This window comes from Caretta caretta, chromosome 6 (genome assembly GCF_965140235.1).
Source record: "Caretta caretta isolate rCarCar2 chromosome 6, rCarCar1.hap1, whole genome shotgun sequence".
Taxonomy (NCBI): Eukaryota; Metazoa; Chordata; order Testudines; family Cheloniidae; genus Caretta; species Caretta caretta.
The window spans coordinates 72,406,351-72,426,656 of NC_134211.1; the positions used below are offsets into that span (position 1 = coordinate 72,406,351).

At 42.1% G+C, this 20,306-nt stretch overlaps 1 protein-coding gene across 5 annotated transcripts in view; it reads left to right on the top strand.

Annotated features, from left to right (window-relative positions):
• The window catches only part of FSIP1 (fibrous sheath interacting protein 1), a 195,352-nt gene that overhangs the window by 67,163 nt on the left and 107,883 nt on the right, over window positions 1–20,306 (top strand). For all 5 annotated transcript variants that reach the window (XM_048853119.2, XM_048853124.2, XM_048853125.2 and 2 more), the window contains one exon: window positions 584–721. In XM_048853119.2, the coding sequence (XP_048709076.2) occupies window positions 584–721 (138 nt within the window). The remainder of the gene's footprint in view (window positions 1–583; window positions 722–20,306) is intronic.

The following is a 20,306-nucleotide window of genomic DNA, read 5'->3' on the forward strand; positions in this document are numbered from 1 at the left end:
TTAGAATCTGGTCCCAGGCTACGGAATATTTGTAAAATTGTTCAGCTCTGCTCTGTAGTAGTGGTTGCAGTCCAGCTGCATGTGTGCCGCTTGGCTATGGGTTAGAGAATGGGTTTTGTGTCTCATGTCCGCACATAGATCCACTGTGCAAAGGCTGTTTCCTCAGGCTTCATATCGGAGAGAAACATTTTAAGTGAGATTTTGAAAAGTACTCCGCATTGGCTGGCCCTGACTGGTCCCACTGAAGTCAACTGGACTTAGACCACTGCTGTGGGCTGTTGAAAAGTCCTCCCTCCACTGTTAAATATTTTTATAGAAAAACTCTTAGAATGGAAATCTTGAATATGAATGTTTGTTCTTCTCCTTTACAAGTTTGAACAGAGTTAGTTAATACTCTGTGGAAAAAATCCTGTTCAATATTTAAATACTATTAACATACATTGACCAAAATGTGAAACTAACCAATTATGCATAAATATTCGTGTTCTCTCACTTTTTTCTGTAAAAATCTAATTAGCTTTTTTTCTGCTTTAAAGCATATATTTTAAGATGTTTTAGCCGTGTCCACTCTTTCTTTTGTCAGGAATCTCTGGCTTATGCAAATAGAAGTCTGGAAGCAGTTCCAGGTGAGAAGGTCCTGCAAGACGCACGTGAGCAACGTGAGCAACAAAACCGACTTAAAGAGATTAATCAACAGCTGAAAAATCTGGATGGAAATCTTGTAAGTTTAAACTTGAAAACTGTGCTGGAGTTTATAATTACATATGCTTATAAAATTAACCCCAAAAGAAGAAATATATAAGCTTCTCTAGTTTTGAGAGAGATTCCCAGTTCTAATGATACTCCCCATTTATATTTAGGGAATATCTCTCAAACTCTCTTTTAGAATGGAAGAAGCCTTTCAAGAGTGACCACTATATACACATAAAGAAGTAAATATTTTAAGTACTTTCTAATAACTTATAGAATTTAGTGTAGCTTCTTCACATATGTTTGAAGTAATTCATTGTGCTCTAACATTGACACTATGATCTAGTTTTGTTTAATTCATATGATTTTTTTTTTTTAAAACTGACAATTCTTTACCTAGCCCAATACAGTACCTGAAGACCTCAAGTTGCAGTGGGGGAGGTTTAGATTGGATATTAGGAAAAACTTTTTCACTAAGAGGGTGGTGAAACACTGGAATGCGTTACCTAGGGAGGTGGTAGAACCTTAGAGGTTTTTAAGGTTAGGCTTGACAAAGCCCTGGCTGGGATGATTTAACTCGGAATTGGTCCTGCTTTGAGCAGGGGGTTGGACTAGATGACCTTCAGGGGTCCCTTCCAACCCTGATATTCTATGATTCTAAGACCAATAGGAGGCAAGAAAGTTAAAATGTTAGTAAGTGTATAAAATGTGAATTACAACTCAGTAACACTTTGGAAAAAAACTGCATAATTTCTCAGTGTTAACAATAATTATTTTGGGGTAAGAGAAGTGGGGGAAAGAGAAATGAAATTTACAAAGATCCTCTAACCACAAAGTATATTGTATTTATGCCTAAAACATAGAGCAAGGGTTGACAACAAGCCCAAACCTGGGTGATCACATGCATCTTCCAAACAACATATCAGACTTCTTGCCCTTTAACTCTAATTTGTGGACACATTTTTCTGTTATAGTTTGAAAGCAATGTAATAGCAAAGTTAATGCTAGGTGAACTGCAATGTTCAGAGATTTTGTTTAGGGTACGTTTCTCAGAGTTGAAGAACAGCTGCTTATTTTTTTAATAGATTATAAAGCCAGAAGGGACCATTGTGATTATTTTGTCTTACCTCTATAACACAGACCATAGGACTTCCCTGAATTAATTTGTGTTTGAACAAGAGCATGTCTTTTAGAAAAAAAATCCAATCTTGATTTTAAAAATTGCCAGTGATGGAGAATCCACCACAATCCTTGGTAAATCATTCTAGTGGTTAATGATATTTTCTATTTTGTGTCTTATTTCTAGTGTGAATTTATCTAGCTTCAACTTCTAGCCATGAATCTTGTTATACCTTTGCTAGATTGAAAAGCCCATTATCAAAATTTTGTTCCCCATGTAGTTGCTTAGGGACTGTGATCAAGTCACTTTTGTCTCTTTACGTTAAAGGGATTGAATTTCTTGAGTCTGTCACTGTAAGGCCTGTTTTCCAATCTTTCTTGTGGCTCTACTCTCAGCCCTGTGCAATTATCAACATCTTTCTTGAATTGTGGACATCAGAACTTGCTTGCTGGAGAAGCACTCTGGAGAGAGAGGTTAGACATGGTGTGGGACTCTTTGCCAAGAAAAGCAGGGAAGCTATCAGCCCATGAAGAGCTGTGAAAAAGGCATGTAAAGAGGCATGTAATACATGGAAGTTCTGGGGAGGGATGAAATAAAAAGGCCGGGGACAATATGATTCTGGTGTGGGCTGGAGACTCGTTGTTACTGGTTCTTACTTACAGCCTTGCCCGAATTTCTGGAGAAGGTGCCCTTTTAGTTATGGCATCAACAGGGGGAGACCAGGACAGACACTGGTGGGGCTATTGTTTAAGCCTAGGGCTGAAGGACTTGTTTCTTTGAAGTTTTGGACATGTGTTTTTGTTTGGACTCTTGTGTTATGCTGAAAGGGGAGGTGTTTTCCTAGGCTGTTGCTTGAGGGCTAAACTGTAATTCACCATTGCACTAGAGTGGACAAGAAACTGAGCAGAGGGAAAACCGGCATGGGCAACTTGATGCAGGAAATCAGCCACACTATCAGAGGCTCGTTCACCTGCACATCCACCAATGTGATATATGCCATCATGTGCCAGCAATGCCCCTCTGCCATGTACATTGGTCAAACTGGACAGTCTCTATGTAAAAGAATAAATGGACACAAATCAGATGTCAAGAATTATAACATTCATAAACCAGTCGGAGAACACTTCAATCTCTCTGGTCACGCGATTACAGACATGAAAGTTGCGATATTGCAACAAAAAAACTTCAGAACAAGACTCCAGCGAGAGACTGTTGAATTGGAATTCATTTGCAAATTGGATACAATTAACTTAGGCTTGAATAGAGACTGGGAGTGGCTAAGTCATTATGCAAGGTAACCTATTTCCCCTTGTTTTTTCCTACCCCCCGCCCCCTCTGATTTCTATAAAATAAATTGTAGATGGTTTCTGACTGACCTGAAGAGCTTTGTGTAGCTTGAAAGCTTGTCTCTTTCACCAAGTGAAGTTGGTCAAATAAAAGATATTACTTCACCCACCTTGTCTTTCTAGCTGGGAGGTCTTTCAGCATAGTTGATTCAACAAGCATTTCTCAAGTTGAGTGGGAAAAAATTGGTCCAAGAAGTCTCATGTATAAGCCTGTCATCCTGGAAATCTCTGTCCCAAGAACAATGGTCTGAGTGTAGTCTAGAACCTATGATTTAAAAGTAAAATGAAGACACTGATTGTATCTGTCTCTTGTATGGAGATTAACAATACAGAGGATGGAGCTTGGAGGGAGAGAGGGCTCATTTCTGCAGTTGACAGATGATGATGATTGATAACCACTGATGGAATGCTAAAACAGAAACCTCAATAAAAGTAATTTTTGTTTACATCAATCCAGATTTCTTCTACCTACTATTGTGAGTAATCTCATAAATAACGGTAACTGGAAGAGACTGGTGAAAAGTAATTTATTAGTTTCCAACTTTGTGCATTTAACAACCTTTTGAATATAGTCAGTTTCACGGTTTTCCCTGTATGGCCAGTTAGTTTTCTCTTTTAGTTTTGTCAGTCTTTCATATTGCAAAAAGCAAGCGAAAATCATTTAAAAATGAAGAAAATGGGTTTATAAAACTAAAAAATTAGCACAGCCAGTTTCAGCATGGTACCTTAAAATACTTGTAATTCATCTTTTTTTAATTGACCAGATTTCTATTAGTGCCCACTTTAAAGATTAAAGACATAGACTGTTTCTGTGTATTTTTCAGGGCAAGAGGATGTGGAAACAATAGATTCTGGAGGAAACAGCTTAGCAGATAAATATAATTAGTTTAGTAAGTTATTTTTGCTATTGGTATATAACCAGATGGATTAAGGTGGAACTCCTGGAACTGCTGAGCAGACTTTTCTATTTGATTAAGAATTTGGCTAGATGGTGTTGTCATTTGTTATGCCCCAAATTTACAAAGCAACAAAATGTTCTTACCGTGGTTATTCTCTACTAAGCATTCTCCCCCTGATGGAAGTGCTTGGTGTGCCCCTCTGGATGGCATGCTCTTGTCAAATCATCACAGGCTAAATAATGGTCTGTGCACTTGGGGGAAAAAAACAATTTTGAACCACTGGTTTGTACAGAAAGGGCATTGTTGAAAATGATGGCAAGATTCTTAACCTGTCTCACTACTTTCTAAAGAGGAGGAGGGGGAGTTGTTGGTAGTGTTATTATTTATGATAGTATTCACAGTGCACTTGGTGCTTTCCTGTTTTAAAGAGCTCAAATTCTAAAGACAGACAAACATGCAGAAGGCAGGAAAAAAGGGGTATACTGTAAGTTCAGTTAAAAAAAAAATATTTATTTATTTTTGTTAACTTAAGTAGGACAGATGAAACTATTCCAAATTATTTCTCTGGGTTGTCATTGTTATAAAATTTCCCAAAGGCAATAAGGCAGAGGTGGACTTCAGGAGAGCTGGATTATGGAAAGAGTAGGTCTTTCAAAAATCTTCTATGCTGTAGGGGTCAATGTAGAAGGAGGCACAGAAACCCCTCCAACACATTATTAAGGATCTACAACCTATCCTGAAGGATGACCCAACACTCTCTCAAATCTTGGGAGACAGGCCAGTCCTTGCCTACAGACAGCCTCCCAACCTGAAGCAAATACTCACCAGCAACCACATACCACACAACAGAACCACTAACCCAGGAACCTATCCTTGCAACAAAGCCCATTGCCAACTGTGCCCACATATCTATTCAGGGGACACCATCACAGGGCCTAATAACCTCAGCCACACTTTCAGAGGCTTGTTCACCTGCACATCCACCAATGTGATATATGCCACCCTGTGCCAGCAATGCCCCTCTGCCATGTACATTGGTCAAACTGGACAGTCTCTATGTAAAAGAATAAATGGACACAAATCAGATGTCAAGAATTATAACATTCATAAACCAGTCGGAGAACACTTCAGTCTCTCTGGTCACGCGATTACAGACATGAAAGTTGCGATATTACAACAAAAAAAACTTCAGAACCAGACTCCAGCGAGAGACTGTTGAATTGGAATTCATTTGCAAATTGGATACAATTAACTTAGGCTTGAATGGAGACTGGGAGTGGCTAAGTCATTATGCAAGGTAACTTATTTCCCCTTGTTTTTCCTACCCCCCGCCCCCTCAGAAGTTCTTGTTAAACCCTGGATTTGTGCTGGAAATGGCCCACCTTGATTATCATACACATTGTAAGGAGAGTGATCACTTTAGATAAGCTATTACCAGCAGGAGAGTGGGGTGGGGGGAGAGAAAACCTTTTGTAGTGGTAAACATCCATTTTTTCATGCTTTGTGTGTATAAAAAGATCTTCTATACTTTCCACAGTATGCATCCGATGAAGTGAGCTGTAGCTCACGAAAGCTTATGCTCAAATAAATTGGTTAGTCTCTAAGGTGCCACAAGTACTCCTTTTCTTTTTGCGAATACAGACTAACCCGGCTGTTACTCTGAAGCAGAAATGTTTGTGTGACAAGCTGCCAAATGGTTGGATGAGGCCAGCATCTCTGGAAGAACAGAAGGCATGGCATGTGATCAGTGGTGGATTTACAGTTAGTGGGCCCTGTGCGCAGCTTCATTTTTGGGGCCCCCCCTTCAGGACCCAGCGAAGAAAAAGAACATTCTCTCTTGTCTCTTCTCCCTCCCCCACCCATTTTTCATTCTTTTTTTCTTCATCCTCCTCCTATATTATAAATTAAGGGGATTAAATTAAAATAAAGTGTGGGGCAGTGGGTTGGGGTGCAGGGAGTGAGGGGGTGGGCTCTGGTAGGTAGTTTGGGTGCTGGGTGCAGGCAGCCTGCCTGCCTGAGCCCTGCTGCACCGCCAGCCAGGATTTGGGGGCAGGTTGCCAGATATTTGTCCTCCATTTTGGGGGCCCCCTTGTTGTTGGGGGCCCTGTGCCAGCACATGGTTTGTTTCATGGTAAATCCGCTGCTGCATGTGATGTTGGAGAGGGCCAGAATTAGTCAGGGCTTTCAAGGCAGTAACAAGAAGCCAGAACTTGGTGTAAAGGGTGTTTAAATTTGCAGAAGTTTTGACTTCTAATATGGACTAAATCCTCTTGTAAGTTAAACTGGAACAACCTCACTGACTGATCACAGATGCTACTGGTGTAAGTGAGAGGAAATTTTTGCCCCTTGTTTTGAAAATAAGTCCCACAACTGGATTATTTTTTACTCAATTTTTGCTTCTTTGTCTCACAATGTCTTTGTTCCAAAGAGGAAAGCTCGTCAGATGATATGGGTCCTAGTCTGGGACTCATAAACCTGGATTCAATTCCCTCATCTGCCATAGATTTTCTGTTGTGAACTTGGGCAAGTGACTTAGGATGGATGTTTCAAATGTGCCTCATTGATTTAGGAGCACAAGTCCCACTGACTTTCAAAGGGACTCTGCTCCTAAATTACTTAGGATTTTCAAAATGTCTATCTTTAGTTTCTCCATGCCTCAGTTCCCCATTTGTAAGGTGAGGATAATAGCACTAACCAATTTCACAAAGGTGCTTTGAAGATAAATACCGTAAAGATTGTGACATGCTCAGTTACTGTAGTAATGTGGGCCACATAAATACCTTAGGCTTGGTTTGCACTTAAAAGTTACATCGGCATACCTACATCGGCCAGGAGTGTGAAAAAAACACACCCCTGGCTGACATAGCCACGCTGACTAAAAACCCCTGTGTTTTTTCACAAAACAGCTGTGCAGATGGAAGAGGGCTTCTGTCAACGTAGATAACGTCCTTTGGGGCAGTGATGTTCCTGTACCAACAGAAAAACTCTTCCTCCTGTTGTGTGTGGGCTGTATCTACAATAAGGGGCACTCCATAATGTGGACACTGCCTTAGATAGATCATATTTGGTAGTTTAAGTATCATATGATGTCGGGTGGCCTCCCTCTGTGAGGGTAGCTACCCCAAGGTTTGCAGAAGTGGGGAGTGGGTAGGGGGGCAAGAGTCAGAATTTTTTAAAAGATTTAGCATTCAGCACATTAATGTATTTCCCAGAGCTAGTGTGATTCTTAATTAACATGAAAAGAGAACTGGTACAAGAAAAGTGTAGGATGTACTTTTTAGCCAAACAAAATAGGAGAAAGTTAATGATTTATTTTGGTGATTTGACAATTATATACTCCTTTTTGTTCATTTTAAGCAGCTGGATAAAAAAAGTTCCTTTTTTTTAAAGAAGTATGCTGGGTAAAAGGAAAATAAATTATACATTTGTGTATTCAAACAAAGGGCTGAATAAAAAAAAAATCTGAAAGTTAATGTGTATTTTGTGACATTTTATGTTAAATTTTGGGATCAAATGATCTTTCCCCCCATAACTCTTTTAACTTGGGAGATGGGAGACCATTCCTTCTAGGGAGATCTGTCCGACTCCTAGAGATATTGCATGTTTATCATATAGTTACTATAGGAATGAATTCATTTCTCTACCTGAGGAATAAGGTGAACTATACAAATATTCAGTAATTTAATTTTTTTAGTGTCAGTTTAGGGAATTTTATAGTAAATTCCATGTTAAATGTGTAAGAACTTTTATTTTCTATTCTTATTTTCTTCTATTTGGTAAAAAAGACAAAACATACTTCTTTTGTTTAATTTAAGTTGAACAAAGTCTAATATTTGGGAAATTACTGTGTGAAGCTCTTGGAGGAAAGGGAGCTCTGTTCTCAGTGGAGGCAGAGAAAAATGGGCATATTACAGTCACTAATTGAGGGTATAGAGATGGCTGTGGTCTTCTGCAGTAGTGCCACAAATGGGCCATGAGAGTGACAGTGTGGACACAGGAGGATCAAACAGCCTAAGGGTATATCTACACTGCAATCAGACATCCGGGGCTGGCCAGTCCCAGCTGACTTGGGCTCATGGGGCTCAGGCTAGGTGCTGTTTAATTGTGGTGTAGATGCTCAGACTTGGGCTGTAGACCAGGCTCTAGGACCTTGCATGTTGGGAGGATCCCAGAGGTCGGGCTGTAGCCCAAGTCCGAATGTCTGAGTCAGCTGGCACATTCCAGCCTCAGGTTTTTAATTGCACTTTAGACCTGCCCTAAGCCAGAGGTTCTCAAACTGCGGGTCAGGACCCCCCACGGGGTCACAGGGCTATTACATGGGGGGTTGCAAGCTGTCAGCCTCCACCCCAAACCTCACTTTGCCTCCAGCATTTATTATGGTGTTATAAATTAAAAACACGTTTTTATATATTTAAGGGGGGGTCGCACTCTGAGGCTTGCTGTGTGAAAGGGATCACCAGTACAAAAGTTTGAGAACCACTGCCCTAAGCCGAGGGTAAAACGGTCCTTCACAAAAAGAGGGGATGATAAAGAAAAATAACTGAATTTGAAGTTTTTTCAGAAGGAAAAATAAAGGGAGCTTATTTACGTAATAGGGAAAATTCCTTATTAAACAGCAGGAAACAAAGAAAGGGAGAAGGAAAAAGAAAAACATTACAACTTCCAACAGGCTGTATTAACAGCTGTTGCTTACTTGCTTGCCAACTTTGGCTGACTTTTTAGCACTCTTGCTTTCAACATTAATCCAGTTTGAGATATATACCGTATACCGTTCCATCTAACTCACACTGTAAAGACCTAATCTCGCATTCCTTAAATAGGTGTTGCAAAGTAAGCTTGCCTAATTGACTCTTTTATTCCCACTGATTTCAGTGAGGTTTACCTTCATAAATAGTACAGGATCAGACCCAAAGAGACAAGTATGTGGCCACTTCAGCAAGACAACATATTTAGCTCCTCATCTATTCAATTTCTAAGCTGTGGTTGACTTCCACCTTAGTACGTTGTGGTTAGCATGTAAGTAATTGTTAATCGAATAGTTTAAGCCAATCTTGTAAATCTTCAATTTAATTGAATTAGGTCTGCTGGGGAACTGATAAAATAAATCCATGCTATGACATCCATTCCAGCCACTGATCCGTGCATTACTCTCTCACTCGTCACTGACCCTTGGTAATGAGGTAAATATAATCCCAGGCAGTGTGTCTGCAGCTCTGTGCGGTGGTCCACAACAGGACATTACTGCACTTTGGAATGTAATGGGCTACTGAGTCATTAGAATGTTATGAATGTTAATAGCTCAGTTTCAAGGCTTGATCAGCACAACACAGTATTTTCTTGGTATCTGCTATGTCACGCAAACCCCTGTAACATGCCAAACATGTTTTCTTGTATGTGTATAGAACCTTATATGACAAGAGCCGATTCTTTATTTACAGTATTTATCAACATAGAAACAGCCTGTAGTAATGTGTATTCCATGGCTGGGTTAGCTTCACTACATAGTGTGAGAACTATTTCAGAACATTTTGTTCATAAAACTACTTCTGAAGGAAATACTGAATTTTAACATCACCTGTTGCTGGTAGCATAACAATGAAATTATGACATACAGTTTCAAATTTATATGGATGTGGCATATTTTATAAATTCTCTGGGTTGTCTGCATAAAATATGGAAGCATCCAAATGTAAATTATGTTGCGGTTTCCCTTCCAGTAGTCGAAATAATAGAAATAAAATAGTATACGTCTTCATTGAAAGAACATCAACCTTCAAAAGATACTCCACTTATCTTGTCATTATGAATGACATTCTAGGAAACAACACCTAAGAAGCAAAGCTTCTTGGAATAACATCACAGCACTGGCCAAATTTGTTGCGTCACTTTCTCAAATAGAATGCTTCATAATGACATGCAAAAACTGGCCACTTCCCAGTCTGTCTTTATTATTGGGGCAATCCACTACCAAGAAGATTAAGGTTATATGTAAATCACTAGTTTTTGGATTATCAATCATCTCCTAATTTTAGACCCCTGTATTAATAAATATGATTGCTTTCCTAGATCATCATGACATGTCATCTGCTGTAACTAGACATCTTAGGCCAAAATTTTCAAACTTGGATGGCTACGTTCAGGTATCCAGTCTGTATATAGAAAGCTAAATATAAGTGACCTGACTTTTCAACCAGTGTCTCTAAAAATAAGACTATGTTTACTTAGCTGCCTATGCACCCAAGTTTGAAAATTTTGGACATACTTTGCGTAGCAAGAAAAAGAGTACTTGTGGCACCTTAGAGACTGTACTCTTTTTCTTTTTACGAATACAGACTAACACGGCTGCTACTCTGAAACCTGTCGTTTTGCATAGCAGCACTCTTTACTTAGGGAAGCAGCTCTTTAACTTTTCATCAAGTAGTTTCATCGCAAAACTGAGTGCTTGGCCCTGGCAGTATTTGATGTCAGACTTTGCACTGAAAGCTCAGTTTTTTCAGAAAATGTTCATTATTCAATAGGTGGCACCCTTCTCTCTAATTCAGTAAGCAGTGCCTAGGTATAGGTTAGGGACGATTGTGCTGCTGAAAGTGCTTTTGATTATATAAAATTGAGGGTACATCTACACTTGGAGCTGAGGATGTGATTACCAGATTGAGTAGACATAGTCATACCAGCTGTCATCAAGCTAGCATTATCGAGCAGCAGCACAAGCTGGTGGGACAGGCTAGCCTTCCTAAGTGTGTATCCGTCCAAGTCCCTAGGCACGTACTCAGTGGGGGTAGCTCATCCTACAGTTCATGCTGCTATGGCTATATTTTACTTTTAGTGCACTAGGGTGATGGGAGCTAACGTGAGTATGTCTAATCAAGATGGGGGTGTGATTCCCAGTTCAAAGTGAAAATGTACTCATTGATCATAACTACTTGTATCATGGCAGAGCTCATGGAACTTTTCACAAGTTAGGGTTGTCGGCCCTGATGTCTACTCAAATTCTAGTTTGGATAATTATACTCTGTTTAAAATTCCTGTTGTACTTGGATAGGGTATTCTCCTTCACTTTACCCTAAATTGTTCTGTAATATGGCTGTGTTCTAAAAAGAACTTCTATGTTCCACCTTAGAGGAGGCTGCATTTCAACAGTAGGAGAGGTGATGCTTATATGCATAGTTGTAAAGAGCTTTATCTTTCTGTATGAAAGACATTTTTAAATGTATGATTTTATTACTGATTTGATGATTAAGATATTACATCTGTTTGCGTTATAACAAATTCCCAAGTAAACAAAATTCCTGTTTGATATATGTCTGTACTAGAAGTAATTGATGATTCAGTTAGAAAGAATGTGCACAGTCCTGTACTGTGTGTTAAAAAATGGCTTGCCACAGTCATAAACGTAATTAGAGAGAGAAAGTGGGTGAAGTAATATCACTTTTATTCGACCAACTTCTGTTGCTGAGGGACTCAAGCTTTCAATCTTACACAGAAGAGCTCTGTGTAAGCTCTAAAGCTTGTCTCTCTCACCAACTGAAGTTGGTCCAATAAAATGCATTACCTCACCCACCCTATCTTTCTAATATCCTTGGACCAACATGGCTACAAGAACATGGCATATAAAACTAATTGTATGATGATTTCCTTTTGTATAGAGAAAATCTATTGCACCAAACACTACAAATTGCTATTGTAACAGTATGTTTAACTCCTTTTCTCAGGTCTGAGATCTGTTGTTTCAGGTACTGCTCATTCTGAAACACACCTGTTGTGTGATGAAACTGTTCTAAGCCATTTTAAAAATTAATTAGGCAACTTTAAAAATAATTTAGTTTTATTGAGAATTTAATTCTCTATGGACCTTCAGCAATTTAGAAAAAAAAGTTTTGCAAAGACATTTCATGGAAAAGCACTGAAGAACCACTTTCAGAAACACACATGAAGCATAGTTATCCCCAAATCCTGATTCTGGTCATCCCAAGTGTGGTTGGGTGCTGAGTATCTATGAGGGCAGGGAAAGTTAATTTTTCTTCCAGGTGGCACAGTTTTCAGTAAGACCTATGATCCTCTTCAGCAAGGAGCGGTGGCTGGTGGACTCATTCACCTCCCTTGACCTGTGCCTATGTGAGAGAGCACAGGGAAACCCAGTGGAGCTGGGGTCCATGACATCCAGTACTAGGTGCTCCATCACTATGTTATCTCCTAAAATCCCAACAGCCTCCACCAACTTTGCCCTTGCTTACACATGCACTAGAATCTCCCTGGTTCTGCTGGATCTGGTAACTGCTGAATCCACAAAGGGAAGCAACATGTGCCCCTTGATGTTGAGTCATCATTTTAGTAAATAAAAGTAAATCAGTTATACTGTTATGCTCTAAGTAAGTGAGAATCATTACAGGCTTTGCAATGTTACTTCCCCTTGCAACTTCTTAAAAAATGTCCTTAGTGAAATAATATACCAAGGAATGTATTGTATGCTGTGTTAAAAATGCATTCTGAAATCTCAATCCAACTGAAATTTATCTGACCATGGTTTCTAGGCCCTTGTTGAATTTCTTTTTGATTTTCTATTGGACCTTAGTTCACTTGTTCTTCATTTGAAGCTATGGCAGTTTCTTTCCACATTCTTTCATCTTTCAGTTTCCTGGAAACCATTAAGTTTAGCTTTGTTTAGTCAACTGCATTGTCGTTACTGCTTCAAAAATGTTCAGCTTCTGAAGACCGGTTGCTGAGCACTGATAAAAAGAATGTTGTATACAAAGGATAACAAATCTAGTGGGGTTTTGGGTTCTTTTTTTACATTTTGAAATATGGCTTCCATTGGTTAGCTGCTTGTAATAAGTGAGAACCCTACTAAGAAGATATGGGATTTCTGCAGTGTTGAAGGTGATGGATTTTGATCCATCTTTTACACACACACACACACACACACACACACACACACCATGAAAAGATGGATCAAAATCCATCACCTTCGACATATATATTTATATATATATATATATATGCGCCTACTGTATTTTCCACTCCATGCATCTGATGAAGTGGGTTTTAGCCCACGAAAGCTTATGCCCAAATAAATTTGTTAGTCTTTAAGGTACCACAAGTACCCCTTGTTCTTTTTAAATAGTTCAGTTTCTCTTTATTTCAGCTTCACAGAATTTAGTACCAGTACACTACTCATATCCTTTCCATTAGTTATATCTGCCATACCCATTTTTCTTGAGCACAAGCCAAACACAGTTTTGTTTAATTTGAGAATCAGTGTCATCAGGGTTGTCTGCACAGCTGTGGAAAGCGTTTGTTAATTAACATTCTGACCAGGCAGGTGGTTCAACAGCTGGGCATAAAATGTAAATTCTTAACAGTGATTCTAGTATTGTGTGTTTACCTTTTGTATCCTATCCTGTATAAAAACTTAAATCTTAAGGTAGGAAAATATATTATATACATAATATCAAATAATTTTCAGAGCCTCATGAGGAAATCAGCATTTTAGAATAGGGAGGGCAGAGAAAGAATTAAATGGATATATGAAAGAAAATGTGAGCACACATTGATGTCTTCAGAAAATATTGGCCGGAAGTGTCTCTTTATACCCTTGATGGTATAGTAGCTAGTAATGATGTATAATACACATGTCTGTGAGAAAGTCGCAGGGTAAAATTCATTTTAGTTTCAAGGAGCTGGACAAAGCCTCACGCACCATTTAAACCCTATGTTAAGACCTTAGGTGAGGCTAAAGTATTGCATATGATCTTGTCCAAGCCCTGTGAACTGGGATTAATTTAACTTGGTGGGCCCGATCCAGCAGTCTCTATATAGGCCAAACTTGAGCTGACGTCAATAGGAGTGCAGTACTAAGTCCAAACAAACAAATAAAACAGCAACAACCCTCCCCTGCATTACTCCCCCAATCCCCAAAACATTAGGAAAGCAATTATATTTCTTCTTCAAGGAGTGTCCCTGTGCGTGCTCCACTTCAGGTGTCTTGGCCAAAGATTTGCTCTGAGTGGCTACCAAGCATGCACAGCCAACCAACCCCCATTTCCTTCTCTACTGCCCTTGGCTTGAGTCAGAGTGACAGCAGCACCCCTTCAGCTCCGTAGAAAGTTTATATTTCTTTTTTCTTTTATCCCCTCTAATCTAGTTAACTTTGGTTACTTTTATTTTTTTCCATATTTAAAAAAATATTTTAGGGTAGTTTTTCGCCTCCTGCTCCGGAGGCCCTCCACCAGCAATGACTGCTTAGACACGGGCTGCCCATTTCTCTCCAGAGCTGGACCTTCCTCAGACATGCCTGGTTCCCCTGGATTTAAACGCTGCCTTACTTGCAGGCTATCGATACCTGTTTCGGACACCCATGCTCAGTGCGTCCACTTTCTGGGAGAGACCCATATTCCTCAAAAGTGTCCTCATTGTAAAAAAACTGACTGCCAGGACATTAAAGGCCAGGGACCTCCAACTTAAATTACTCATGATGGAGAAATCCCTCAGGCCAGCCTCCGACCCAGAGTCCAAGATGCCTCCTGGCCAACGGTCACCAGCAGCAGCGTCAGAAAAGGGCTCCACTACCAAGACCGCTTCTAAGGACCCTGTCCCTAAAAAGGCGACAAACGCCGGCTTCAGTCATTGTTTCTTTTTAGACGAATCTCGCTGTGGCAATCTTCTTGTGAAAAATCTGCCCTGCTACCGACGGCACCAAGAGGAACTGGGAATGTCCAGTACTGAGATTTCCCGAGGAGCCAAGGATCCGGTATGGGCAGGCTCTCACTGAGGTGCACAATCTAAAGCCAAGTTCCCTAGCTTGGCACTGACCGTGCCGAAAACTGTCACAGCATCGACCGTTGTAATGGCGTCACCTGCTGCACATATACAGTTCAGCAAGACCTCGGCACCGACAGTTCTGACCCTCTCCTCTCAGACTGCGCTGCCATCCCTGGCAATGAGCTTCCCGGTACTGCAACTTTTCACTATGCAGGCGGACCTGACAGTTTCTTCTACACCAGACATCCCCCTATTCAGTACCGATGGTACCCCAGTGAGGCCTGAACCAAGCCAGATCATCACTCTGGGGGCTTCAGTGCCATTGCTCTCCACTGATGATGATGATGATTGATGACCCAGGACTGTACATCCCTCGCCACTCCTCTCCTAAAGCTGGACCCTCACATCACCAGCCACTGGTAGACACGCGAGCTTGGTAGCCCCAATCCTGGCTGCCAACTCCTATGGCCCTCCCACCCAACTGGTCATATTGGAACCCATGGGCCATTTATAGGGTCCAGAACATTAGACTGCCTAACCCACCGGTCTCCAGAACACCCCACTCCCCCTCACTAACAGGCCCAGTACCTTCAGAGGCCCAGGATGAGGAGAGTGAAGAGCAGCAGGATGCACCTGAAGGAGACACCTTGCCACCTACGCATCTCATCTTCATCTCCAGATGAAACAATCATGCCACCACCTCCCTCATCGGGGGATAACTTCAAGTCCTTTCAGGACCTTTTCAAGAGGGTGGTGGACTCAGTCAACATCTCCTTGTCTGAGCTCCCTGAGACACAACATAAGCTCACTGACATCCTCCAGGCGTCCCCATCAGCAAAAATAGCACTGCTGATTAATGCTGTCAAAATGGACCCTGCCAAAATCATCTGGCACACTCCAGCCACGGCCCCTAATTCATGTAAAAGGTTGGATAAAAAAATATTACGTGCCAGCAAAAGGGGCTGAATTTCTCTTTACCCACCCTACTCCTAATTCACTGGTCGTGGAGGCAGTAAATCAGAGAGGCAACAGTACAGATCCACCCCTTATGACAAGGACTGGAAGAGGCTAGACCTCTTTGGGCGCAAAGCCTATTCTTCCGCCACCTTGCAATTCCGCATCGCAAATTACTCTGCATTGCTTGCAAAATACACTCACAACCTGTTTTCTACAGTGTCCTCTTTTATTGAACATCTCCCAGAGGACAAGAGAGAAGCGGGTAAGTCCAACATCTCCGAAGACTCTCTCATTGCAAAGATGACCCTCCAAGCCTCCCTCAATTCAGTGGACACAGCAGCACGCTCTATCGCAATCTCCATCATCATGCGTCGGGCATTCTGGTTACATCTCTCTGGGTTCCTGATGGAGGTGCAGGCTACTGTGGAAGACCTACCCTTTGAGGGTCTGAAACTGTTCGCGGAATCCACAGATGCATCCTTACATCCTTTAAAGGACTCCCGGGTCACCTTAAAGACTCTGGACATCTATGTCCCTGGAATCAAGAGGAAGCAAGGCAGGTTTTACAGCCAAAAATTCCGGGCTGCACCCTACTCCCAGCCTGAAAGACACTATATGCAATGCTGCAAACAGAGGCAAATGGGACGAAGACAGAATCAAGATCAACCTGCCACTCCCCAGCCTTCCACCTCCAGGCAATTGTGTTGAAGGTCTGGTTGAGGGCCTGAGACCTCTCTACTCTCTAACTCCGGAACTTAACCCCACCTTAACAACATTCGGGGAACGTCTGTCACCATATTACCCAGTCTGGAACAAGATCACTACAGATGGGCCTGGAAATTATTCAGCAGGGTTACTCCATCCCATTTATTTCTATCCTACCTACCCACCCATTCCCCATCTCTCTTCAGGGACCCCGCTCATGAGCCCCTATTACAACAGGAAATAAACCACCTCCTGCAATTAAGGGCCATGGAACCAGTGCCACCTCAACACCAGGGAAGAGGATTTTATTCCCATTATTTCCTCACTCAGAAAAAGAACGGCGGATGGAGACCCATTCTGGATCTACGCAAATTCAACAAGTTTGTGAAAACACAGTGATTCAAAATGGTGACCCTAACGATGATTCTGACACTGGATAAAGGAGATTGACTCTCATCCCTTGACCTACAAGATGCTTACTTTCATGTCACCATTCACTCAGCGCACAGAAGATCCTTGTGCTTCACCCTAGGACATCAACATTACAAATATAAAGTGCTACCCTTCGGACTGTTAACTGCCCAAAGGGTCTTTTCCAAGGTCGTCTCTGTTGCTGCAGCTCACCTTCGCAGACAAGGGGTCATGATTTTTTCATACCTAGACGACTGCCTATTATGACCACCAACTCAGCTGGCAGCAGTAGAGGCCACACAAACCACAATGGCCTTCTTTATGAACTCCCAGACTCCAAATAAATCTTCAGAAGTCCATTTTGGTCCCTGTCCAACAATTGGATTTTATAGGAGCCTATCTTGACTGCCTCACAGCAACAGTGAGGTTACCTCAACAATGCTTCCTCAACTTAACCACTCTGATTACTACGGTCACGCTCAGCCCACAAACGTCCGCCAGGACATGCCTACAACTTTTGGGGCATGTGGCCGCTACAACTTTCCTTGTCAAATATGCCAGACTACATATGAGATGCCTATAAGCCTGGCTTCACACTTGCTTCATACCACACAAACACTCCCTCAACAGGCAGCTCCCCAGGCCCTGCAAGGTAAAGGATTCCCTCGAGTGGTGGACACACCCACAAAATGTCTGCTCAGGAGTCCCGTTCCAACAGAAAGCTCCTACAGTAATGATCATCATGGATGCCTCCCTCATGGGATGGGGCGCTCATCTGGTCAACAACATGATCCAAGGTCATTGGTCAGCAGCAGAAGCCAACTTTACATATAAACATACTAGAACTAAGAGCAGTCAGAAATGCAGGCGAGCATTTCCTTCCTCTAATCCACAGCACTAATATCAAAGTCCTTATGGACAACACAGCATGTATGTTCTAAATAAACTTCCAAGGGGGAGCCTGATCAAACCCTCTGTGCATGGAGGCAATACGGAATTGGTTCATCTCCCACAATGTAGGCGTCTCGGTATCCTATCTGCTGGATCACCAGAACACCACGGCAGACCGACTGAGCACAGAATTCTCACAAACCCACGAGTGGGAGATGGACTATGTAACCCTCACCACCATCTTCAACCTATAGGGGTTCCCTGCTATAGACCTATTTGCCACAGCTCACAATGCAAAGTGCCCTTAATACTGCTCCCAAGCGGGACTGCAACACCACTCCTTGGGCGATGCCCTCCTGATGAAATGGGAGACGCCCCTATTTGTATGTGGTCCCTCCGATTCCACTTCTGAGTCAGATATACACAAGATCAGGCAAGACAAGTCCAGGGTCATTCTCATTGCCCCTACATGGGCCAGACAAATATGGTTCCCATGTCTGTGACAGATGGCAGTGAAACCACCTCGAACCCTCCCTTTAATACCTCGCCTCCTGACACAGGACTCAGGATACATCAATCACCCCCAACCTAGTTTTTATCCATCTCAAGGCCTGGTTTCTCCATGGCTGACGGGTATTGACAAAGACTATTCTGACGAACTTAAAAACATACTCTTGAACAGCCGCAGACTAAGCACATGGAAAAGCAGAAGCAGACACAATTTCGCACCTGGTGCGAGACTAACCATATTTCTCCATGCTCCGCCCCACTACCCAGGGTCCTCTAATATATACTGGGTTTTAAATATCCGGGCTATCCAACAGCTCCATTAGAGTACACCTCAGTGCAATCACCTCTTTCCATTATAACGTGGATGGAGCCGCTATCTTTGCTCATCCAACGACTAAGCGTTTTCTAAAAGGCATGATTAATACCTACCCAATGCCAAAAGACCCTACACCCATGTGGGATCTTAACCTCATCCTCTGTAGCCTCATGGCGAAACCATTTGAACCCTTAACTATTTATTTGTTGCTACAGCTATCAATGTAAGTTGCCTTCCTGATTGCCATCACATTGGCGAGAAGGGTAGGAGAGCTAGGTGCCTTAATGGCATATCCACCTACCACATTATGTAAAGACATTTTGTATGACTGCACCCCAAATTCATACCCAACATAGCCTTGCCCTTTCATCTAAATCAACCGATATACTTACCTGTGTTATTTCCGAAACCACACGCCAACAACAGGGAGGCTTCACTTCACACGGTCAACATCCAAAGAGCGCTAGCCTTTTACCTAGAAAGAACAAAACCATTTAGAAAATCGTTTCAACTCTTTCTCTCCACAAAAGAACAATCAAAGGGTCAGACCATCTCTAAACAGAGACTATCTAAATGGATTTCTGGCTGTATCCTTTTGTGTTACCAGCAGAACAACCTCCCTGCTCCACCAGGAGTTTGCACACAGTCCACTAGAGCATAATCAGCATCCACAGCATTTCTCAATGAATACCCATCACGGACATTTGCAAAGCTGCCACCTGGGCCTCTGGCCACACTTTTACTAAGCACTACGTTTTCGAGCAACAATCAGTTGCAGAGACACAGTTTGGACTCTCAGTGCTAGCCCCAGGCAATAAACCGGCTGCCCCACTCCATGAGAAAAAGGGCTGGAACAGGCCAAAGAGGCTGCTCAGACCAGCAGCCAATCAGAGCCAGGCTGGGCCCTATATAAAGGCTGCCTAGCAAAGGAGAGGGCAATCTCTCCCTGACTAGCAAGGGAGGAGGACTGGCTCCTGAGGTGAGGAGGTAGCACCTTGGACAGAGCAGTGCTGGGCAGGCTGCCGGAAGCAGAGGAGAGCTCCGGCCCAGTCACCTGCCAGGCTGCGGCCCCTGCTAAAAAGGGTCAAGGAGGTACTCTGGGCCAAAGGGGAAGTGACCAAGGGAAGATAAGCGGACAAGAAGGGAACGAAGGAGGGCAGAGAGAGGCTGCTGTTAGAAGGTCCCTGGGTTGGGACCCAGAATAGCGGTTGGGCCTGGGACCCACCCTTCTCCCCCTTACACTGCACCTGGCCACAGAGGAGTGTGGCTGAGACAGACTGCAACTTGACCTGAGGTGAGGGCTAGACTTTGGGGTTGTGGGGTTTAAGTAAATAGCCTTAAATCAAACTCTAAGTTCTCTAGCAGCATTTTTCTTTCTTTGTCTATCTGTAAATTTGGATTATTACTGATGGAAATAGTTTTTCAGTGGTTTGTGTATGTACAGTGAAATTGACGTTTATCAACATTTATCAATAAAAAAATCGAATCCTCCCAAAACCTACACATAAGTAACAAATATTTAGACAAAAATTATGTATTGCAAACTGGACACCATTAAATTAGGCTTGAATAAAGACTGGGAGTGGATGTCTCATTACACAAAGTAAAACTATTTCCCCACGTTTATTTGCCCCCCACCCCACTGTTCCTCACACGTTCTTGTCAACTGCTGGAAATGGCCCACCTTGATTATCACTACAAAA